Raw genomic sequence first — 23,708 nt, 5'->3', positions numbered from 1 at the left:
GGTCATGACTCACTATAATATATTTGATGGCGGAAAAATGTTGTACACTACAACTTTATTTTACTATAGTGATGTGGCAGGTGTAGTAGATGGTAGTCCTTGGATCAGTCTTTCTTGAAAAAAAAAATTTAATGGTTTCAACACCTACCACGTTAGCAGATAAAAAGTACGATAAAAATGTGGTGAAACAAAGAATCCTTGTCTTGAATATGAATGAGATTAAACCGATAAAAATGTAGTGAAACCAAGAATCCTTCTCTTGAATATGAATGAGATTAAACTATGTACAACCTTTGTACCTATCATAATTATGGATGGTTTTACCGAAATTGAGTTGTGGGGAAATTTTTTCATTCTCAACCCAATTTGCAAGAAAACTTTATCTCATAATTATTCCACAGTATAGTACTTAATCCCTTATAGATTCATCAACTTTGTAATATTTTCTATAGTCGTCAACTTCTGTAATACTTGTGCTATATTCCTACACACCCAGTCCAGGCCCAACTTTGGTGAGTCCTGGGCCTTACGTTGAGCCCAAATATCGGAATGGTTTCCCGCCATTTTGTCTTCCCCCTTCTTTAGCGCGCGTCGTGTGGAGATCTGAAACTATCGTCGCTCCGTGCTCACTTTGCGCGCTCGAGACTCAGAGAGGGTCTAAAATGGAAATCTATGGATATCAGAGAAAAGCTCTACACAGCGACGCCATTTCGACCCTCCCTCTCTACCGCTCCGCTCCTCCGCTCGATGTCAGGCTCGAGGATTTCGAGCTCTTCGCCATCGATCGCCTTCGCGGTAATCGATTTCTCTTCGTCCTTTTTTATTTATTTTTATTTTTTTAATAACTTGTCCACTTCTTTAGAATCTCTGAAATTCGTCTCCGAGTGATTCTCGTATGGAAATTTGAGGAAATATGTTTTATTCAGATTTATTCCGTGTGGATTAGGCTTCGTTTCTTTCGTGAGCAGCTGTCGTAGAAGCAACAGATCAATTTGTCGAATTTCAAACTTTTCCTCTTCACTAACTAAGCAATTGATTGAGATTCTGGGTTTTGTTCTTTGACCTGTATTTCTAGGCTTGGTTCTTTTGTAAGCTTCTCAGTCAGGGTTTCATTTTTTTTTTTGCTTAAAAAGTTCACCGATACGTTTGGCTGCTAAGAACGTGTAGGAACTTCCAACGGCTATTTGGCTCAGTTTTGTTAAGTTCTCATCCTTTGTAAAAGCAAACAACAGAAATATAAATATCAAAATCAGTGTTACTTTTATTTTTATTCAATTTTTCTTGTTTGCCTTCTCATCTGCGTTTAAATTTTCAAGATGCATTCTTCAAATTTTGTGGTAATTTTCGGCTATTGTTTTTGGATGCAGTACTGAAAGGGATTTCTGACGGTTTATCCCGTGGGAAGAAACCGGAAGAAATAGATAATTTGGTAATTTTATCGTTTAAAATTGATGATTTCTCCATTATAGACCTTGTATCGATTTAACTTAGATGCTTTGCACAGGCAAAAGATCTGTGGAAAGCAAATATGAGGCATCCGGAGGCATCCGAGGTTGTCAACAAGGATATAATATCCCACTTTGTTCTACGTCTTGTGTACTGCAGAACGTGAGACTTTTATTTTTCCTTTCATTTTCTTTTTTTCCTTGGTTGTTATTTTATGTTTGTATAGTTTCGACCTTTTTATTGTAATTTTCTTTTGTGGGTCTTAGGGAGGACTTGAGAAAATGGTTTCTTTCCATGGAGACTGCCCTATTTCGTTACCGTTTCCGGCTTGAAAGTGCTGAGGCGCAGGTAGGATCTGCTTATTCTACATAGCACTGAGTTCTTTATTCAAGTCCGTTAGTGATCCTTTGCTGGATTACAGAGAGCACTCATGGCAGAATTTGACCTTCCTTACAAAGCAGTTAGCAATTCAGAATTCGAGGTAATTACGTTAAATGACTTGCTTTCTCAAAGAAAACTTTGCAACACATGCAATCGCTTGTGAAAGTAAGATATCCTTGTGATTCGTAAGATAATGTCCTAAGCCCATACTGCCTCTCATATCAATAGTTCCCTAGCCTTTTAGAGTTTCAACTATCTTTTAATGATCATCTTAACAATTTTGTTCCACAGAGTATGAAGGACAATTTGGGCCAAGTTGCACGTTCCATTGGTCAGCCTTTAACACCTGGTACTGACATCAGTACCCTTTAATCTTCTTAATAAACATTTTATTTCTCTGTTTTGTTCCTAATTATGAGGATTTCCACCATTTCCTTGAGTGAATGTAATTTTCATCACTTCAATAATGATTCTATTATTTTCAGTTTGAGTCAGTGTTGTAAGTTCTATTTTCTGGGTCCTGGGATCTGGAAGTAAATCCTCTTTTGTATGGTCAGTAAGCCTTCACCAATTGGATGGTTTGAAAGTTTATTTTGGTGGTAATTTTGGTAAACTTTAAATTAATCTTGTTGAAAAGAATTCAATTTGCCTGCTTGTTTGAGAGTACAAATATTGAGGTTGAAAATACTTGTTATTTATCTTGCCACTTCAATTCTTGTTTTGCTACATGGACACTGGTTGCTTAGAAAGAAACAAAATTTATTATTCTGGTGAATTGTAGTCCTCCATATTGAGGTTGAAGTCTAGGTTCTGACCATGAAAGTTTTAGTTTTTGCAGTTATTATTCACTTCCTTTGTCCTTTTTTGTTTCATTCTAATGCAACCCCTCTTTGTTTGTGCCCCTTCTTTTGCAGCTGATACGAAATTCTACACGGTTAGTTTATCTTTGCTTTCTTACTTCTCATTAGCTCATTTTTTTATAGATATCCTGGGATAGGATAAATAAGCCTCCTTACTGCCTTGTGTCTGGTATGATCCATAGTGGTTATGACTTCTCTTCAGATGGTTTTGACCATTGCCTGTGTTGCTTCACTGATGGCTAAGATTAACAAAAAAGATATTGTAGTTTTCAGAAGAATTAAATACAAATTCTTGCCATTGTGCAAATGTGGTTGTATGCTTGAAATATTTGTTGATGATTTTCACTTTATTAAACACAACTATCGAGCATTGTTTCAGATTAGTATCTAATCTGTTGTTTGCTAGTTTTATTTGGCTTATGTATATTTGTCTTTGCCCTAACCCCAATGAAGGTACCATTTGAAGAAGTACCAGAACTTGTAGCTGGTCGTAGAGTATTTGTCCATAAAGGGCATGCATACGTTGCCATGAATCAGGTTATTAATGATTTTTGTTATTAATTCTCTCACTTGCACAAAATAAAGGCCATCAGCCATCTTATGATGTTTATTGGCTCTTCTCTCCTAACCTGTCTCTTCATAGGTGGTTTCCCTTGTTGCCACACAATTCCGTAGTCATCTATCGAAGGCACTCATTCTGACCAACAGGTTGTTAGCTATTTAAAGTTCAGAAAGCCTTTTAATACTATATATTTGCAATATCTACATTGATCTTTGTTTACCAGTGAATGGTTTTGCAATGTTGATAGGATATCTAGAGTCACATTATAAAAATGAGCTGCATAACCTTTTTGCTTCCATCAGGAGAACAGTTTTGAATATGCATAGTTAGGACAGAATCATTGTGTATAGATAGTTTTACTGGAAGAACAGTTCTCAACTTCTGGACTATTTGTACATATTTTAGTTGTGCGTACTTTTGTTTGATCCATATCAATTGTTAATCTTTTGACTATTATATGTGGGCAAGAGATGCATTTCAGTTCTGTATTCTATTTTTAATTTGATTTTGTAGAATCAATGCAAGATCTTTCTGAATCTTTACTCCATGCCAGGATGGTAAATTTCTTCAAAATTCTGGCTTATATCAATTTCACCAATAAGACAGGAATTTTTTTTTTTTTTTTTTTTTTTGAATAAGAAGACAGGAATTGAAGCACTTTGATAGTTGTGCCTTTCCTATTTTGGAAACATCTCCTTTATTTCCTAAATTTGTCCACATCATGGCCATGGTTTGGTTGATGAACTAGTCATATATTTCCATAGCATTTTTCTTTATTGTGAAAACAAGGGTCTAGATTTTCAGATTGATAGGACTTGCAGTTTCTGCTTGCAGAAAGTGGACATCGTCCATCAGAGAACAAGAGAAGGATCGGTTGACCCCTGTAAGTATTGGATTGTAAACCTTTTAGGTTGAATAAGGGCTCTTTGTTTCAAGCATGATACTTGACATTTTTTGTGATAATGTCTAGATTGTAGAAGCCCTATGCACAAGCTACTTGGGCCCTGACTATTCTGAGGTACTTTATTAACTATATTAGCTTGTCCCATTACTCTCAAATTACATACTTCTGAATTGATTGTGACTAAATTTTGTTAAATACCACTTTAGCCAAGAGAATTTGCTGAGATATCAATTAGGGACATTGACCAAATAGCTATGAGTTCGTTTCCTCTATGTATGCGCCACCTATTTGAAAAGGTAAGGCAATTGTTTATAGAATCGGGCTTATTATTTTTCCTAATTAGTTATTTATCATTTCTATCCTTCATCTCTTTTTTTCTTTAATGTCCTTTTCATGTGGTTTATTTATGCCACTTATGTGCAGCTGAGAGAGGATCATCATTTAAAGCATGGAGGGAGGATGCAGTTAGGCCTCTTTCTCAAGGTTGTATTTCAAACCTGTATGAATGTGCATTTCTAACTTTCCAGTCTATGTTGTTACACATGTATTAGCAGTTCAATCAGGTGAGGCTATGGATTTCAGATGCATGATTCATGAAACTCCTTTTTTTTTTTTTGATAAGTAATGAAGTTTATATTATTAAAAAGCGTAAGGCACTCCTAAGTACACAAGCAGTATACACAAGAGGCTCCAAACGAGCAAGAAACCCAAACGAAACAGCAAGACTACCCACAAAACAACAGAGCCCAACGCCCCCGGAGGCGCTCATCACTAGAAAGTGTGTTTCATGAAACTCCTGTTATAGCATGTTTTGTCTTGCTGCACATGCAATGCATATGCATGTTGCACGCATCATGCATAATCACCTGTGTGCAGCCCTGCCTTGTCAGTCACAAACACTTGATCTTTTTTTCTTCCTTTTTTTTTTTTTTTTTTTTTTTTTTTTTTCTCTCTCTCTTTTAATCTTTTAATTTCATGCATGTACAAAATATAGGTGTCTATGTACACATGTCATTAGGTTAGATTGGTTCTGTTATTGCTTTCTCTCTCTCTCTCTCTCTCTCTCTCTCTCTATATATATATATATATATATAATCACATCCAATCTATCATATTGCGTGCATAATGTTTTGCATATTTGGATTGCCGGTTGCGTGCATCTAAGATATGCAAGAAAAGTACTTCCGTTTATTATGGTGAAGATTTAGGAACTCTAAATAATTACTTTTGGTAAAATTACATCTGTTGCTGGACCTTCTAGTTACTAGTTGTTATACTTCTTTCAACATGTGTGTTTTTTTCTTCCGAAAAATGTTCCCCATGTACAGGGTGTTGGGTTGAAGCTGGATGATGCCCTCGCATTTTGGAAAGCTGAGTTCTCCCAAAAGGTAAGCATGGTGCTGTAGAAGTACTTTGTCAATATGTTTTCATTTTCCTTCAGTTCATATGCATATTCTCTGCATCATCAATTACAAGTTGGAAAAGAACATCAATTCCATTTATAATTAATCACCAAAAACTTGTACATGGTTTTCATCTATGTACAGATATTTTGGTATGTCATTAATGAGTTTATGTTTTGGCATACAGTGCCAAGGTCCTCCCGAACACTATTTCATAGTCATCGTCTCTCTCTCTCATATGTGTATAGAAATTTTGGTATACAACTAGTTATATGATGCTTTGGTATGTAGTACCTTGTTCCTTGCAAATACTATTCAATCTAATGCTTAGTGCTTAATCTTTCCATTATAGGTTGGTGCTGAAAGGTTTGACAAAGAATATGCATACAGCATTCGACATAATTATGGAAGAGAAGGGAAGAGAACTGTAAGACATCAAACTTAGCCCCATAAAGAGAGTAATTTTAAATGCTATATTCTTGATAGCTTTTAAGATTTTCAGAATGAGGATTAAATATTTCCTCAGTAGAGTGTTTGACATCAGATCCATTGATAGGATCAGGATAAATAAAAAAGCAGTGTAACATCTAATGAAGAAATAAATTGCTAGAGATATAACAAGTCTTAAGATAGTTTCTCGCTGATGTTATTATTAAGTACTGACCTCTTGTCAGAAAAGTTCCTGATAGGAAGTTGTACTTCCTCTACTTGCTTGTATGAATGTGTTTATGACACATCTAAATGTTGTTTATGTATGGATGTATGCAGGATTATACGCCTTTTTCTTGTCAAAAGATCATCTCTTCAACTCCTGGTGTAGGAGATCATCACGGGTGCCCCTATCGACATTTCAGGTTACTTCTATAAACAATTCTGGTCATCTTAAAAGCATGTTCAAGCCAGGAATGATAGAATCAAGTCTCTAAACTTGAATAGTAACTGAAGTTACTAAACTATACAGAAACATTTTGCAACTCACAACCTTGTTCACATCCTGTTTGGACTTCTTCACTATATCCTCCTAGTCCCTGCTACTATGAATGCATTTCTTACGTGCTACGCATGACTGAAGTATTTAAATGAGTTGTTTTAATCTTTTTAATAATTTGTGGGTTTGTTCTTTTTTTTTTTCTCCTTTTTAACTTCTCAAGAATCCATCACCTAATTCCATATGGAGTTTCATATGACACTGATGAGTGATGACTGTTTACAGTGTGCTATCACCATGCAGTTATTCTACAAAGATGCCTCAAATATACCAGAAATTTTACTCTTTGTGGTTTATAAGGTTTTGTGGATCTCAAAATCCACACCGCTTTAAAAATACTTGTGAATGAACTCTATTTGATGATTCCTATTGGCTTATTAATTATGTAACAGTGAAGAGAATCTAAGAGCTGCCCTTGGTAAAATGAGAGTAAATAGCAGGGCAGTTGAAGATGTAATGGACAAAGTTCGAAATAGACATTATCAGGTTGGGATACTAGCGGCTGCCTATAAGTTTTCTTCCAAGTGGTTTTCTATTTTTCTGACACGGTGTTTTAACATTTGTGAACAACTTGCTAAAACATATGCAGTTGGCATGCACCTTGACATTTGAAGCTGTACATGGGACATCATGTGATGCAGGGATTAACCATCCAAATCAATACTTCAGTGAGAGCCAAAAGGTCGTGCAATCGAAGGTAGACCCTGTTGTGTGAATCCTAATCCTCTCTGATAGTCATAATATGACTGTATGGTCACTGTTGCAGGAATACTTAAATAAAAGATCTGCATGAACAATCCTTGTTAAGTGTCCAGATCCATTTCTGCAGCACAATTAGTGCTACCACGAAGAACCTTATATCCCACTATTCACTTGGGTCTAATTGTTGAAACTGGTCAAGTACTCCCATCATTCTCCTGTTCCTTCTGCAGGCTTAGTGTAGCAGGGTCATAGCGAAAAGCACAGAGTTAGGACCAATCTATAAGTTCTTCCACTTAATTCCAACATGCGTTTCTGTGATCTCACGTCCCAAAATTAATGGGGCTGCAATATAGGTTAAGTTCAGTTCGGACCCAAAACCCTGGCTTGAGTTTTCCCAACCCATTCTTATCTCTTGATCACCACTCATCTTGTTTCTGAGGAATGAATTTTAGGAAATTTAAATCTGAGGCAGCTTTGATACTTTTTTTGGGTCCTGGAATGGCTTCAATACTTGTGACCTTGGATATCAATTCTACACTAATTGGCCATATAATTTATTTTTTATATGTAGCATTCACGTTGAATGAACTTGTTGCACCTGCCCATACTTTTTCATGACCTCAACTGTGAGACCAAAATCATACCTGAGTTCCAGCCTAAAGTAGTGATAATCCACTCAGTTTGGTCCAAAGTGTATAAGTTTGGATTGAGCAAGATTAATAAGTTGGAAGACCTCTTTTCTTTTGTTTACTCTTATTAACAGGATTTGCTGTTTGTTTTCGGCCTTTAGCAGGTAGAAGATGTGTAAAAAATATTGGAGGCACCCAACATATTAGTTTTTGGAAAATGCTACATATTCAGAGTTGTTTAACAAATGCAAATCAACTGATGTAGCGTTTGAGTTACTTTAGCATGCGTATCCTTTGTGAATTGGCAAGCGTGAGTTGTCACATTAAAACTGAATGGCTTAAGTCATTATTTTTAAGTGCGGTTTAAATTTTTAGTACCTGAAAATCTTAGATAAATACTCAGTAAGTAATAGGAACACAATTTTGGGCATCTCTTCTTTGGTTTCTTTTTTCTCTTTAAGCCATGCATTTGCATGGGGTCGTTGCTTGTACTTTTGTATGTATTTATCCATTTTTTTCCTTTTGCAGAGCCACTCTACAGTATAAAGAGAATTTAGGGCACACTAGGGAGTGAAAGATGGGGGTCCTCAGGTTCGCCTTTTTTTAAAAATAAAATAATAATAATAAAATAAAAAATTGTACCAAAGCCCACATCAATCACTCTTTCTCAAAATAGTTTATATGGTGATGTGGTTGTGTTAGGCAAGGTACAGACCCTCTTAGTTCTAATAATTGAGCATTTGGCTGAACTGAATAATTAATCATTTTTATCCATATGTATTCAAGGAACCATAGCTTTTGAATGTGCTTCTCTGCCCCCAAGTAAAAGATGCCAGGGGCATTTCTACTTGTGGCAACGCTACTTTGTCGCTCTACTTTATACCTGCCTTAAAATGTGCTTATGTTTGACTTTGAAAAGCATGTGGCTTTATTTTACTCAATTTTATAATCTCTTGTTCATAATTGAAAATTGACCAATTGGGTAACAATGGCACACTGGTGTTGAACCTCCTTTTTCTCAAAAAATTGGTTGGTTGATGGGAAAATATCTCATCTGGTCGCACCTGGATTGTAGTTATAGATAATCCAAAATGGAAAAATTTTCATTGATGAGGGGTTAGCAACTTGAGACCAGCTCTCAAATTCATCAATCTGGTTGGTGTTCATCTTGGAAAATATTGTAGGTTAATTAATCAGATTGGTTGGGCTGATCTGAGGTTTGTTGTTAATAGGACCAAAGAAGCACCGAGGCATTCCCTTTATTTACGAACTAACATTTTCTCATTTCAAAATATTGCTTATACTGAGTAATTATTTTAAATGGCTTTACCAAAAAGAAGGAAACAAATCAATTGCATGCTATGGAAGAGAAACACCATGTCGGTTTATTCTAATTCTTGGTGATATTGTACCATGGATTAACTGGTTTTAAATTTCCATTGCAATGCCAAATTAGTTTTGTTTTCTCATTATCCACATTGATTATCAGTCTTTTATTGCTCATATATATAACAGGTGGTTTGGCAAGTGGTAATATGCGGTAATATATGTTAATCATAATGGAGGCTTTCTATTTCTATGCACATCTCTTTAAAAATTGTAATGACATTAAAAGTAATAGAGTTTGTGGACCATTTTACATGTTATTTTAAATTGTTGATCTTTTTTTTTTTTTTTTTTCCCCCTGTTCAGGTAAGTATTTAGGAGCATGCAATCATTATATCCACATGGAGGTATTAAAACTTATTCTGTTGTATTAATTGTGTATATGTATGTATGTAGCTAAGCGTGAGTTCCATGGACAATTATAAAACGTGAAAATTGATAAAGATTCTGTATTGCAGTATGAGAATTTTGATGTGGTTTCTAGCATTTGTTCTCGCTGTCTTTTTTTTAATGTGAAATTTGGGGAAAAAGAAAATACCCTCCGGCTCCGGGGTTTGAAAAATTAGTAAAGATGTGATGAAATCATTGAAATGCCTGGTACTGGTATAGAAAAGTACGTTAATGTTTTTTCCACATCAGTATAGCGTCTACTTCTGTTTACATAATCTTTTTGTAGGTCTTAAAGCCTAGAAACTAGAATATATTTTTTTTCTTCTTTTGGAAGCTTGTTTCATGCAAAACATTGAAAATACGATATTATAATGGATGATACTTGTATAGAAAGGGTACTAAATTAAAAAGCTGTGGTGTTTGGAAATGGGAGGCTCATCTCATGAGGTTAGGGAAAAGGAGCACTTTTGAGACAGGAATCGTTATTATTTAATGATAATCTAATATTTTAGTGAGATGATCATTATGAAGCATAAGACATAACATAATTTAATGGAGTAAGTGAAAGTATCATTGGAATATTCCTTCTAAAAGTCGAAAAATGAAGGTGTGGCGCTATTATGTCTATAAAGCAACTTTCCGCACACTTGAGGAAATAGCGGATGGCTGTCATGCCTCATGAAAGTGTTGAGAGTATTTTTAGGGCCTATTTTACTCTTCCCTAGGGGCGGCCATTGCCTTTTTGTAGGGATAGTGGGCACTGGAATTAAAGTTTGGTGTTTTTCTTGGCTTTTTGCTCCCAAAAATTTTGGGTGGGGACGCCCAAGATTCCTTCAAGTCCCGATTCCATTAGCATTAGCTCGTCAAAAATAAAAGAAACGTGTTTTTTTTTTTTTTTTTTTTTTCAATTATTAGAACTATATTTATCTTTTATATATAAGGAGAACTATATTTATCTTCTTCAATCTATAATCTCTATTGCAATTTTTTTTTTTTTTTTTTTAAAAAAATTATTTAAAATATCCTAATGCAAAATGACAAAAATACTTTTTATAAGATACAGATTTTGAAAAAAACTTCAGTCTATTTTGATTTTACTTTTTTATTTTAATTTTAATGCAGTGTGTTTTTGTCATGTTGAGGGCTAAAGGGGGACATTACAATTCTAATGATAAATTGATACATTAATTAAATTTAAAAAGTTGGGAGAACATTACAAATTGAATGGTAGATCTAAGAGGATAAGAGCACTTTTGCTTTCTATATCAGCTAGTGGAGATGGACTTGCTATGCTGGACCATTAACCAAGTTTCCATTTATGTACCTCAATGTCATCGGCATTCCATGATAGGACTCCATATTGAAAAAACTGAGAAGAAAAGTACAAAAAGATAAGTTATATCATGTTGAATAAGAAGAAAAAAAATGCCTTACTAACGGTATTTTGGACGACAGGTCATCATTCATCGCAGTGTTGGGAGTATTCATTCCTAGGCTACTCTATTGGAGGGATAGTACAGTGACTAAGGACTTCCAAAGACAGATTTTTAACTTGAGATTGGAACTGTCGAAGTGATAGTTACGTGTGTGCCTCCCAAAGTTAAGAATAATAGTATGTTTTCAAATAAGTTCCCATTTATTTTTGGTCAGTTACGTAGGTGTTCTAATGATTGTTGAAACTCAATTCCAACCATTACTTTATAACTTTGCTATTGATCTTGTCCTATCGGTCACTCTGGGTAACTACTCCCCCAATTCCATATCCTTCAAGGGTAGATTTTACAAATTTACTAGTATATATATTTTATAATTTTAAATAATGTGACATTATGTACTCTAAAGTAATATTATATACATCAATAAATACAATAAAATAAAATTTAATGTAAAATAGATCATTTTCATTTCACTAAAAATGGATAACATCCTATTGCAACTAGTGCCCACCCAACCCTCTAAATGAAGATTGGAACATTTATTGGCAGCCCACAACTACCAGATTGAGATCTCAAGCAATACTTAAGGTATTGTATGGGGTGCAATATATATATATATATATATATATATATATATATATATATATATATTTGGACCATTCATTTAAATGATGATATTGCAAAAAGAAAGAGGAAAAAAAAAAAAAAATGAAATGTGGCATTTTGGTGTCAATTGGGATTGGGTAGTTCGGCCACCCCAAAAAGAATGGTTTTGGGTTGGTCACAGCCATCTCCGAATCCATCGAGGGTGGCAACGATTGCTCTCATTCTCATTGGAGTGATCACACCACTCCTGAAACATCGTTTGAAGGATACTTCGACCACTCCCAACCTACATTTTGTGCTATCGCCCTTTTTCCTTCTTCAACCTTCTATTAACCAATTAAATTAAAATTAATGCTATCAAATACTGAATTTCACTTTCACGTCATTTCAGTAATCTGGAAATTGTATAATAATGCATTTCTCTTTAAATTAAAGTTTTTTTTGTTTTTTTAAATGTTCGCACAAAAAGAGGAAAATGAAGAAAATAGATTCGAATTAGTGACTTCCGCTTTATGAGGGTACGGCCTTAAGCAGATTAAGCTATTCCTTGAAAGCCACTTTCAATTGAAGTTGAGCAAAGGCCTAGAGAGAGTTTTATCAACAACAATTAATGATGAGGTGACAAATACTAAGAAAGGAGGCGCAACTGGAAAATGATCCTCTCTATTTCAAAATCCATCAATTTTTCTCTATTTAGTGTATTTTGAAGTATAAGGACTCAATAATCTAACGCTATTACTTATTTTTACGTCAATCGAAATTTATTTCCCTAAACTATAATCGGTTAGAATGTTCCCCGATTAACTTTTTATTTTTATTTTTTAAATCACTCTTCAATTACAAGATGTGACAAGCTGTACCATAAACCTTAACTAGGACAATTATCTGTAGAATGTCTCCTGGGTGGATGCAAAACAAAATGGAATGACACATCAACCAATACTGCTTAATGGGAAGGGGTTGCAAACTTGCAACTAGCGAAAGGAGACGAAATTTGAGAGATAAATAAAAGAATTCGGAGTGTCAACAATTGCAAAAGGCTAAAAGAGGTCGTGGCAGGCCATGGTCCATACAAGTACGAGTAAGGTAACAAAATAAATTTTTCTTCTCCTATTTTGGTATTTAAAGTGACTTCGCCTTATCTTCAGTGAAAATATTACTGAAGATGTCAATATTGTTTTAATGAACAAATAATTAGAATTCTCTCACAATAACCCTTATTTTGCAAAGATCTCTAGTAATTTTTTGTACTCGAGGTAAGCCAAGCTCAAATTTCACAAGTTTTGAAAGCCATAGAGTGGTAAATTAAACAACTTTATTAGATAATTAAGTTTGTGTAATATTAATTTGTTTTCAGTAATTTTACTGTTTAGTTTGGTAATAATTTAAACAGTAATTTTTTTTAAAAAAAAATCTTTACTGGGTTTATCAATTCAAACAAATTTCAGATAACACATTTATCTGTTTGGACAAGTAATTCTTGGTGCTAGCAATCAAGACAATAAATAACTGAGAGTTTAAATCTAAATTTGTGACTCATGTTATAAGTGCCGATTAATTATGTATCCACATTATACCCGTGAAACACCACTAACATGATCATAAAATTCACAATCGTTATTGTAGGAAAACTGTGGCCACCGGTTATTAGCAAGTAGAAAAATACATATACCCTATCTCATTCTCTTTTATACTGTTCCCCCATCTCATTCATTCTTAAAGCACTTGCATCTTATCTTGACTTGTATCTTTGATATGGGTTGACTTGGGATCCTTCAAATTCTCTTATACACTCGAGATCCAATGAATACTTCTTCTTCTTTTTTTTTTTTCTTTTTTTTTAGGAAATAATTTTTATAATTATGATATTTTAAAAAAATTAGTCAAAATCTGATTTAAAAAAATTTAATCATTTTCTTATTGTCACTAAAGAATGATACATGTTATATAAATTGATATACCGTATTTTAAATGGTTTGTACTTTATTTTTTTTAAAATAGTTAATATTGTAAATTACTTAAAATATTTTATATCAATAAGTAAGAAAATAGTGTTAAATGAGAGTGAAGGGTACCATTATTGTTGTTGGTAATAAATAATAATACCTATTTCCTTAGTATCAAACGTAGCCATAGAGAAAATCTCATTCTCTTTTATACCCCAATATCATTCGTTAATGGAGGCACTCCGCACTCTTATCTTATCTTGACTGGGTATCTTGATATGGGTTGACTTTGAGATCCTTAAAAAAAATGAGTACAATGGAAATCCAACGGATAAGAAAAGGAGTGTAAGTGGAGAGTGTGGCACAATAATAGAGTTGGAAAACCCAATGAGGAATTGAAAGAACATCTCTTTCTTGGTAGGTAGTGAAGGACGACCATGGAATGTGAAACACGAGAGACTCTTACCTCCCATGTCGTTTCCACTCCTTTGTACTTCCAAAAGTTGAAAGCAACTACACCCTGTCCCTTCCCTCACCACTCGTTTTTTCTATTTCTTTTTTTACTTTTTCTCTTTTTCTTTATCGTTATTTTACGTATTTTTCTTCTCTTCATACAGTGCAGCAAAGCCTAAAAAGGAAGGAAAGACACTCGGGAAGAACAACTTCTACACTTTCATGCTCTCTCTCTTTACCATATTCAGTCTCTCTCTGTGTCTCTTTTCCGGAGTTCAATACATTATCTATTCTCTTTGTTATTACTCGCGATAATTCCACGCGAACAGTTTCATTCTCTCTCTCTCTCTGTCTTGCTCTGTCCCTGCTGCTAGGCACAAAGAAAGCTCACTCTCTCTCTAGACCCTTTTTGTAGAACTGTGTGTCAGAGAGTTTAATGGCTGGGAAGCCCATACCAGGCATCTTCCCGTTTATTTTTCGCAAAGTGTCTACAGAAGTTTTCTAGTTTACCATTTTTCTTGCTTCACTATACTCTCAACTTTGCAATTTTTTTCCCGCCTCTTCTGAAAGATTATCTGCAATCGGACAGCTTCGAAGTTACCAAAAGACAAGATTTTTGCCTCTTCAGTGCTTGTTTTCTGGGTTTTCTCTGAGGTACCGGTTATTTTACTTTAGCCTTTTTCACACCTTTTTTTTTAAAAAAAAAAAAAATCTTTTTGTCTTTTTTTTTTTTTTGGGGGGGGGGGGGGGGGGGTGGGGGGGGAAGCTCATCTCTGCAGTTTTATGAAATGGGCTTGTAATTTCTTGTGTTGTTTACCCTGTATGTTGCAATTTGCAAAGAAAGTAGAAAACCATCCCCTTCTTTCTTTTTCTGTCTTGGTTTTGGGGGTAATGGTTATTATAATATTTGTTAAGCTTATCTTTAGAAAGAAAGTACAAAATTTTGTGGACTGGGTATATTGTTACTGGTTTCTTTACCCTGTATGTTGCAATGAAAATCATTTCATGGGAAAGAGGCTTTACTGGGAAAGTGGCTGCACAACAGTAATAATTGTAGTGATCATGTGATTCTCGATCTGTCCCTTGGAAAAAAATGGTGGCAAGTTGGCAACTTGTCATCTTTTTTTATTCCAGGCTTTCTATTAAAAATAGAAAAAAAAAAATTATTTTGATAGCGAAGATAAGCTTGTTTAAGGATCTTGAAGATTGAATAATTATGGAGGAAATTGAAAAAAAGAAAAAAGAAAAGAGAATTCTTCACGCGGCTGCCTGTGCTTGAGACGAGATTGCTGACTGCTGTGACGTGACAGTTTATGAGCGTTTGAATAAGCTTTGGTTTCACTTTAATTGCCATAACTATTAACACAGTATATATATATATATATAGATATATATCTGTGTGGAAATTTTGTAATTTAACTTGACGTATACGATGGCTGTTCAATTCAATTTCAGGGGAAAAATAAGAGAGAAATCTCAATATTGCTCTTGAACTCTTTTTTATCTTTTTTCTAGGTTTGAAGACCTTGATTTGATTCTTGGATGAATAGTAATTTTCAAGATAATTGTGACTTGCAAAAGGAAAATTTTCCATGCCTTAGGAATTTGCTGAGTTGAGGTAAGAAGTTGTTCCTCACATTGCTTCAATTATTGGTTGTGGCAGCTCAGGAGTGTGTAGACCATAGAGGCTGGCTCTCTGTATGATGGAGTCATCATCATCATCAGGATCGACGAAGAGGGCTCGAGCCACGAGCACTGGAGCCCTAGCCCCTTCATGCTTGGTTGATGGCTGCACTTCAGACCTTACTAAATGTAGGGATTATCACCGACGCCATAAAGTATGCGAAAACCACTCTAAGACCCCAAAGGTTACAATTAGGGGTCAGGAACAACGTTTCTGCCAGCAGTGCAGCAGGTAAGAATTACAATGCTCCTTTGTGTTTTGCTTATTACCTTTCTGTGACTTTTACATGGTATGTTGTTTCATTCATTGTGGTGATCAAACTAAATTTTCTAAGCTTATATTATGTATTCTTAAAAAAATTGTTACTAATTAGATGTTTAGGATAGTGTGAGATGTATGTAGCATCTGAATCTATCTCCAACTTCACACCACATTTCAAAGTCTTTGTAGTCAATTTGAGCTATTTTCAATCCTCTGAAGAATCAGATGGGGTAGTTTTGGGTTAGTACATGCTCTGTCCTTTCCATGTATGCTTGGTTTATTACAATCTCTTCAACACAATATTTAGGTTCCATTCCCTGGGAGAATTCGATGATGGAAAGCGCAGCTGCAGGAAACGTCTTGACGGACACAATCGACGCCGTAGGAAGCCTCAACCGGATTCTCGGCCCTCAAATTCAGGAAGGTTCCTCTCCGGTTATCAAGGTTTAAATTCTTGATTTGGTGCTGTGCTTGTACAATTTCTTCCATTCCCTTGAGTAGTACTTTTATGTTTTGAAGTATATGAAAAACTTCATAATTATCCCAGGCACCACAATCTTAACATTCAGTAGTCCACAAATACTTCCGCAAGCTGCTGTAATGAGCTCTGCTTGGCTTGGACCTGTCAAAGCTGACACTGATGCTGCTGTGATTTGCAACAGCTATTCGCAGATGAACTTTTGTGACAGAAAAAACTCGGTTAATCCTGGCTCTTTATCCCACAATTACAAAGGAGGAAAGCAGTTCCAATTCTCACAAGCCTCTAGTTCCTCCCTCCCCGGAGCTTCTGTCAGCTGCCAACCTCTTCCAGAAGCTAATTTTGCATACAGCAATGCCGGCAGCAGTCAGAAAGTGTTTTCTATTGATCGAGGCATCGACGACTCTGACTGTGCTCTCTCTCTTCTGTCATCAACACCAGCTGAGGCTCGGCAGGTTGGTAATTTGGGCCACATGGTGCAGTACTTCAACCCCATCACCCCACCTCAGTCCTTAGTCCCCAGTCTGCACTACAACAATGGCTTGAGAATGGAGGGTAAGCCAGTTTCTTCTGCATTAGTTATTGATAGCAGCAGCAGCAATGCCAACCTCCATTGCCAGGATATGTTTTCCATTTGGCCTGATGGGTCGTCTGCAACCGGGCCTCATCACCATACACATTCCTTCTTGTGGGAGTAGTATTATGCCATATCCACCTCCTAGCTCTCCCTTTGGTTGAGCTTTATTTTTAGCAGATGAAAGCAACTGTGAGATATCAAACGTGTTTAGTAAATGCAAGAATTTATGGTCGCTTAAAGAAGGAGCTACTCTATCTTTATTGCTATGTGTGATGAAATAAATCTATATATTGAGTTTGGGGAGCTGTCCAATATTGACAAATGATATATAACTCACACAACCACATGTGACAATACAATCAATATCCATCAAAATGTTGGCTAATAACGATATTATTTTTTCCAAAGTTTATTATATCTCATCTAATAATAAATATTGAGGTCATAAAATCTTAAAAATTAGTGGTCAATACTTTACCCTAAAAAATGAATAGCAACTTGATCGAGAAAAAATATTGCTTTTTCTACTATGATCACGTTCAAGTAAGATCTTTATTACTGATTCTCCTCGCTCCCTACACTTTTTGTTTATGTGTTGTAGATTTTTTAACGACCCATATCTAAATGCACATGTTAAATTTAAAATTAAGGAAAAACATCATACAACGCATTTTGAGAAGATCTCTCAAATTTCATAAACTCTCAATTTCACCCCTCAAACTTTTAATTTGATGCAATTTACCTATTTTGTTAATTTTTTCCGTTAAACCCTAACGAAAACCCTTAAAAGACCAAATTACCCTTCGTTTTTTTTTTTAATAAAAGAAAAAGGAAAAAAAGGGTCACAAGGTGACCCAACCGTGGGTAACCTTGTGATTTTTTTTTAATAATAACTTTTATTGTTTTTAATTTTTTAATTTGAAATTAAGGATAAATTTGAAAAAAAAATTTTAAAAAAAAAATCAGGGGTACAATGGTCATTTTATCACTTTTAACGTTTAAAAACTAATGGATGAGGTACATTGCATCAAATTAAAAGTTCAGAAGATGAAATTAAAATTTTTTAAAATTAAGAGTTTAAAGTGAAGTTTTTCCTAAAATTAAATATAAGGGTTAAAAAACTATGGCCCAAATTCATTCCGTACGACCGCATCCACGATTGGACTAAGGGGTCATCCTTTAATAATCGTGGCCCAATACCTGTTGGCCGGACCCGCTACGCACAAGGGCTGTGCCATTACTAGCTCTACGCCGCCCGTACATCGTGATCCGAGACACACAGACATAAATACACACTCACTCTAGGCGTCTCTGCCTCAACAATGGCGACGGTTTGCAGAAAATCAAAGATATCGAAGATGAGGTAATTGTTTCCTATACCTCAAGCACTTCTTACATTTTGTATAACCCTAGAACCATCTTCTCAGTTTGTTTGGTTACTGAGTAATCAGAGGAAAAGTGAGACGATAGAAGAGAAAATTTCTGAGCAGTTTATTTCGATTTGTTTTTGCTATAAGCAGTTTATTTCGATTTAGCATTCAAGTGGTTGTGGTAGAATTTGGCCTCAGCGGTTAGAATCCGTTTGGTTTCTGAGATAACCGAGAGAAATGGCGGAAAGCATAATTTTGAGTCTATTTATAATCAAAATTCATGTAATTGGATAACTTGAATGGCTTTACTATCCTGGTTTTTCCCTATATTCCTCCTAGTAATGAGAAAATGGAAAAGGACTAGAAGAGAAAATCAAGTTCTGTATCCTGTGGCTCGTGTTTTTCAATGGTCAAGTTCCATAATTTAAGTTGAACTGTGGTTTTGATATGTCCAAAACAATTAGCAATTGTGAGAATTTTTTTCTTTGAATAGTGAATCTCATTTCTAATTCGCTGCACTTGCATGCGCTCAGAAATGCAGATGGAGAGTTGTGCTCTATCATTTTCTTTTCATAAGTATTGAATTTATGGAGAGTGCTTGGGAAGTGTAAAATAGAAAAACTAACACCTCAAAGTTAAAATATCATGAAAATTGGAAGAAGTATAAATAAAAACAGATGGAAGCCCTTGTTTAAAATCTAGAAGCGTATGAAAGAACATTAACTTTAGCTTATTTTATGAGAGCACAAAGGCCTTCGAACTTTGATAATGTCTCTCCCATGAAATAAACCAAAAGAAGCCAAGTGAAGTGATGCTGCTATTGTGATTCCCGAGTCTTCCTTCTCATCTGAAACAATGAAAATTTTCATAGACCGTAAGCTCCCTTGCAACAGAGACGAAGCAGTAAATGCACAGTTGTCTCTCTACTATCCTAGCATATAGACACGAGTCCATAATGATATTTTTCCTCTTAATATGATTCGGGCCATTAGGTGAATAGATAGATGATCTTGTTAGCTGTTCAGGGAATAAAGGTGACAATTGTTTGATTAACTAAAACGTGCACGTGGCTTTTCTGTTCATTGCAGATGGCAAAGACTCAAAAGCAAGAAGCTCGTACTGCCTTTCTTCACAATGTCTTCCTACTTCCTTTCTTTTCTGGATGAATTTGCTTCCGAAAATTTTCCATGCAAGTAAAGCAAGAAGGAAATTTGAGAATGCATTATTTGTAGAATGAGAAACCAGCGCCTATTAACGTACCACGTATTACGTTGTCACAAAATTGCTAAGCAACAAGCTCTCAACTCCTCCACCTTAGCATTTCCATTTGCACATAAACAATCTCTTCCACCCTGTCAGCTCCGAACCAAGAGCCGCGAATTCGCCAACCTCTTGCAAATACCCATATCAGACAACCCCATATTGTATTATAAGAGGATTCATGGCCAAATTGTTGTGTGGGGTTTTCGAAACGATGTGTTTCTTGCCAATACTCTCTTGAAGTTGTACTCGGAAAATGGCTGTCTACTTGACGCACGGATGTTGTTTGATAAAATGTCTGAAAGAAACTTAATTACTTGGTCTTCAACAGTATCTATGTATAGCAAACACGGTTATAATAAAGAAGCCTTATCGGTGTTCTCAGAATTTATGAGAAGTTGTGATGAGAATCCAAATGAGTATATTTTAGCTAGTGTTATTCGCGCTTGTACGCAATTGGGTGGAGTTGATCAAGGTGCCCAGATGCATGGTTTTGTTGTTAAGACTTGTTTTTATCAAGATGTATATGTGGGTACCTCACTGATTGATTTTTATGCAAAGAATGGTGAGATGGATGAAGCAAGATTGCTTTTTGATAGTTTGGTAGAGAAAACTGCAGTTACTTGGACTACAGTCATAACGGGGTACACAAAAAGTGGAAGAAGTGAAGTTTCTTTGCAGTTGTTTAACCAAATGAGAGAAATTGATGTTACTCCTGATAAATACGTGCTCTCTAGTGTTTTGAGTGCTTGTTCAATGCTTGAGTTTCTTGAAGGAGGAAAGCAAGTTCATGCTTATGTGTTGAGGAGGGGAACGGAGATGGATATTTCAGTGAGTAATGTGCTTCTGGATTTCTATGCAAAATGTGGTAAAGTGCATGTGGCACGAAAACTATTTGATCTGGTGGTCGTCAAGAATATTATATCGTGGACCACAATGATTGCAGGGTACATGCAAAATTCATTTAATTTTGAAGCCATCAAACTGTTTGCTGAAATGGCTAGACTGGGCTGGAAACCTGATGGATTTGCTTGCACTAGTGTTCTTACGTCCTGTGGTTCACTTGAGGCTCAGGAACATGGGAGACAAGTGCATGCTTACACTATCAAGGCAAACCTTGAGTATGATGATTTTGTGAAAAATGGTCTGATTGATATGTATGCAAAATGTGGTTCGTTGAATGATGCTAGAAGAGTTTTTGATGTTATGGCTGATCATAATGTGGTCTCTTTCAATGCTATGATTGAAGGGTACTCAAGAGAAGAGAAGCTGAATGAGGCAGTGGACCTTTTCCGGGAAATGAGACTTAGATTATTCCCACCAAGCCTCTTGACATTTGTTAGCCTTCTTGGTGCATCAGCTGCATCATTCACCTTAGAATTGAGTAAGCAAATTCACTGCCTGATAATCAAGTTTGGGGTTTCCCTGGATGTATTTGCTGGCAGTGCTCTAATAGATGTTTATTCCAAGTGTTCTTGTATAAGGGATGCAAGGCTTGTATTTGAGGAGATAAATAAAAAAGATATTGTAGTATGGAATGCAATGTTTTTTGGATATACTCAACAGTTGGAAAATGAAGAGGCTCTCAAACTTTATGTAGAATTACAGTTGTCAAGACAAAGACCTAATGAATTCACTTTTGCTGCCTTGATCACTGCATCCAGTAACCTAGCAAGCCTCCAACATGGTCAACAGTTCCATAACCAGGTAATAAAGATGGGAGTAGAATGTGACCCTTTTGTCATTAATTCCCTTGTGGATATGTATGCTAAGTGTGGAAGCATGGAAGAGGCCCACAAAGCGTTTACTTCCACATTTTCGAGAGATGTTGTTTGTTGGAATTCCATGATCTCAACGTATGCACAGCATGGGGAGGCAGATGAAGCCCTTCAGATGTTTGAATTGATGATAAAGGAGGGAATAAAACCAAACTATGTCACATTTGTGGCTGTGCTATCTGCGTGTAGCCATGCAGGACGTGTAGAAAATGGACTTCATCACTTCGAATCAATGGTGCATTTTGGAATCGAACCAGGAACGGATCATTATGCTTGCATAGTTTCTCTTTTGGGCCGAGCAGGTAAACTCTCTGAAGCAAGTGAATTTATTGAGAAAATGCCAATAAAACCAGCAGCAGTAGTATGGAGGAGCTTGCTCAGTGCATGTAGAGTTGCTGGTAATGTTGAACTGGGGAGATATGCTGCAGAGATGGCAATTTCAATTGATCCAATAGATAGTGGATCGTATATTTTACTTTCCAATATTTTTGCATCTAAAGGTATGTGGATAGATGTCAAAAGGCTGAGGGAAAGAATGGAATTTAATGGGGTGCTAAAAGAGCCTGGAAGCAGTTGGATCGAATTGAATAAAGATGTTCATGCGTTCATTGCAAGAGACAGAGTGCATGCTGAGGCTGATCTTATTTACTCAGTTTTGGACAACTTAATTCTGCAGATTAAAGGGGTTGGTTATGTGCCTGACACTACTGCACTTCTCATGAATGATTGAGGAGAAGCATGGTGGTAGTAATACCACATAAACCTGGGCTTTGATCCCCTGACCTATTTCAAGATGAATTTCTCCATCATCCAGCTTGTCTGAGTGATCTTGAGCTTCAAGGGATCTGCACCTGGAAGTTATATTTATTTTGGACTCTTTATTGACTATCCTAGTGGAAACCTGGATGTTTAAGCTGTTGGATGTGAACATGCAGTCACTTCCTTATCGCTTTGATTGCAAAGCAGGTACTTGTCTCAGCTGAGGTACAAATTTGAGGCCATTATATATGTTTGCCCATTTGTTTTTATATATATCAAATTACATGTACATTTATTTATTATCTGTTTCTTCTTGTTTTTTTTTTGGGGGGCAGGGCGGGGGAGGGGGTGTTTCTCTCCTTTTATTTGTTCGGATTGATAAATTCATTGCCCAATAGTTCTTATCTCGAAGGCAAAGGCAGAAAATTTGCAAGTATGCACAGCTGAAGGGAATCAGAATATCCGGTGACATGGCTCTATGTAGGTCACCACGGTGCAGATGTTTCGGTAAATTGAAAAAGAAAAAGAAAGAGAAAAAAAAAAAAAGTTTTGCTGGCGAGTAGTTCCTTGGTGAATAATGGTCATTGTTGATATTATTTATTTGTTTGGAAGAACAGGAATGGTTTCCTCTTCCAGTTGGCTGTGCTTCCCCTGATGCTTTCAGTGAAACTGGCCAGCTGTGGGGCTGGTTCGTACTACAGTAGAGACTGCCAAGGCAAAAAGTTATTGACATACTAGTTGTGCTTGAACTTATTTTTCAAAGACTTCCCTTTACATATATTGAAGACCACCAATTTAGTTTGTCCAAGGAATAAAGTTCCTAATTTCATGGCATTATCTCAACCTGCTGCACTTGATAATTCCTCTCTCTCTCTCTCTCTCTCTCTCTATATATATATATATATTGCATAAACTCTTTTTGAATTGGGCTATGATGTGTGTGATTTTAACTACCTAGCTTATGTTCTTTCCAGAGTTGGTTGCTGAGCACAAGGAAATATACTGTGTATTGTAACTGAAACATTGGATACTTCCTTAGTTCGTGTATGGTAGAATGGCCGCATGCTTATTTAGGTCTCCCAGCATATTGTTAGTATCACATGCAAGAGTGAGTCTGCTATAACTACAACTTCCTGGGATGCTGATTGCCCAAGTTCCAATAACCTTTCTTCCATTCATGTTCTTGCTACTTCAACTTGTTTTAAACGTTCTTGTAGACCACTTTGGATTTATTGAAATCAAGGATAGGTATGAATTAACTGAAGCATTTTCTTTGTCTGCAGTTGCCTGTCTTTAGTACAAGCCAACCAATGCTACAAGAGGATGATATGATATTCTTACAAGGAGCTGATGTTGATGTAATACCAGCAGTTTTAAAATTTTCGACTTGTCAAGAAAATTGTACGGTCAAATTTCTAAATTTTTCAATTTGAATGGTTTATTTCCGAA

General features: G+C 35.8%; 3 protein-coding genes across 8 annotated transcripts; all 3 read left to right on the top strand.

Annotated features, from left to right (window-relative positions):
* Nucleotides 1–612: 612 nt before the first annotated feature.
* EMB2813 (DNA primase, large subunit family) lies at nt 613–11,300 on the top strand. 2 transcript variants are annotated; one of them, XM_088515394.1, is made up of 21 exons: nt 613–795; nt 1,368–1,429; nt 1,505–1,608; nt 1,713–1,794; nt 1,868–1,927; nt 2,119–2,176; nt 2,742–2,761; nt 3,141–3,224; nt 3,331–3,395; nt 4,084–4,132; nt 4,220–4,267; nt 4,360–4,449; nt 4,577–4,636; nt 5,482–5,541; nt 5,909–5,983; nt 6,325–6,410; nt 6,937–7,030; nt 7,134–7,241; nt 8,404–8,466; nt 9,568–9,608; nt 11,107–11,300. In XM_088515394.1, exons 1-19 carry the CDS (start codon nt 663–665, stop codon nt 8,419–8,421), a joined length of 1,356 nt encoding a protein of 451 aa, XP_088371520.1. In that variant the 5' UTR covers nt 613–662; the 3' UTR covers nt 8,422–8,466; nt 9,568–9,608; nt 11,107–11,300. The 2 variants fall into 2 exon arrangements, with proteins under 2 accessions (XP_088371520.1, XP_059446970.1); XM_059590987.2 differs by lacking the exon at nt 8,404–8,466.
* Nucleotides 11,301–14,228: 2,928 nt separating this feature from the next.
* LOC132178732 (squamosa promoter-binding-like protein 13A) lies at nt 14,229–17,389 on the top strand. 2 transcript variants are annotated; one of them, XM_059591251.2, is made up of 4 exons: nt 14,229–14,746; nt 15,756–16,007; nt 16,345–16,481; nt 16,585–17,389. In XM_059591251.2, exons 2-4 carry the CDS (start codon nt 15,793–15,795, stop codon nt 17,211–17,213), a joined length of 981 nt encoding a protein of 326 aa, XP_059447234.2. In that variant the 5' UTR covers nt 14,229–14,746; nt 15,756–15,792; the 3' UTR covers nt 17,214–17,389. The 2 variants fall into 2 exon arrangements, with proteins under 2 accessions (XP_059447234.2, XP_059447233.2); XM_059591250.2 differs by having other exon boundaries at nt 15,608–16,007.
* A 971-nt stretch (nt 17,390–18,360) lies between these two features.
* LOC132179957 (Tetratricopeptide repeat (TPR)-like superfamily protein) lies at nt 18,361–23,708 on the top strand. 4 transcript variants are annotated; one of them, XM_059592778.2, is made up of 5 exons: nt 18,361–18,455; nt 19,551–22,466; nt 22,595–22,766; nt 22,877–23,367; nt 23,543–23,708. In XM_059592778.2, exon 2 carries the CDS (start codon nt 19,696–19,698, stop codon nt 22,228–22,230), a length of 2,535 nt encoding a protein of 844 aa, XP_059448761.2. In that variant the 5' UTR covers nt 18,361–18,455; nt 19,551–19,695; the 3' UTR covers nt 22,231–22,466; nt 22,595–22,766; nt 22,877–23,367; nt 23,543–23,708. The 4 variants fall into 4 exon arrangements, with proteins under 4 accessions (XP_059448761.2, XP_059448762.2, XP_059448760.2 ...); XM_059592779.2 differs by having other exon boundaries at nt 19,551–22,484; nt 22,595–22,739; XM_059592777.2 differs by having other exon boundaries at nt 19,551–22,484.

The sequence above is a fragment of the Corylus avellana genome, chromosome 4, assembly GCF_965113065.1.
Source record: "Corylus avellana chromosome 4, dhCorAvel1.hap1.2, whole genome shotgun sequence".
Lineage (NCBI taxonomy): Eukaryota > Viridiplantae > Streptophyta > Magnoliopsida > Fagales > Betulaceae > Corylus > Corylus avellana.
The sequence above is the reverse complement of the archived record's forward strand: the minus strand, read 5'-3'. Positions and strand labels throughout refer to the sequence as shown.

Excerpts from the sequence above, each read along its gene's own strand:
- EMB2813 (XM_088515394.1), top strand. The coding sequence starts at position 663 with ATGGAAATCTATGGATATCAGAGAAAAGCTCTACACAGCGACGCCATT. Across the intron at positions 796-1,367 it reads CGCCATCGATCGCCTTCGCG|TACTGAAAGGGATTTCTGAC; the intron begins GTAATCGATTTC and ends TTTTGGATGCAG. Across the intron at positions 1,795-1,867 it reads TTGAAAGTGCTGAGGCGCAG|AGAGCACTCATGGCAGAATT; the intron begins GTAGGATCTGCT and ends GCTGGATTACAG.
- LOC132178732 (XM_059591251.2), top strand. The coding sequence starts at position 15,793 with ATGATGGAGTCATCATCATCATCAGGATCGACGAAGAGGGCTCGAGCC. Across the intron at positions 16,008-16,344 it reads TTCTGCCAGCAGTGCAGCAG|GTTCCATTCCCTGGGAGAAT; the intron begins GTAAGAATTACA and ends CACAATATTTAG. Across the intron at positions 16,482-16,584 it reads GTTCCTCTCCGGTTATCAAG|GCACCACAATCTTAACATTC; the intron begins GTTTAAATTCTT and ends TAATTATCCCAG.
- LOC132179957 (XM_059592780.2), top strand. The coding sequence starts at position 19,696 with ATGAGAAACCAGCGCCTATTAACGTACCACGTATTACGTTGTCACAAA.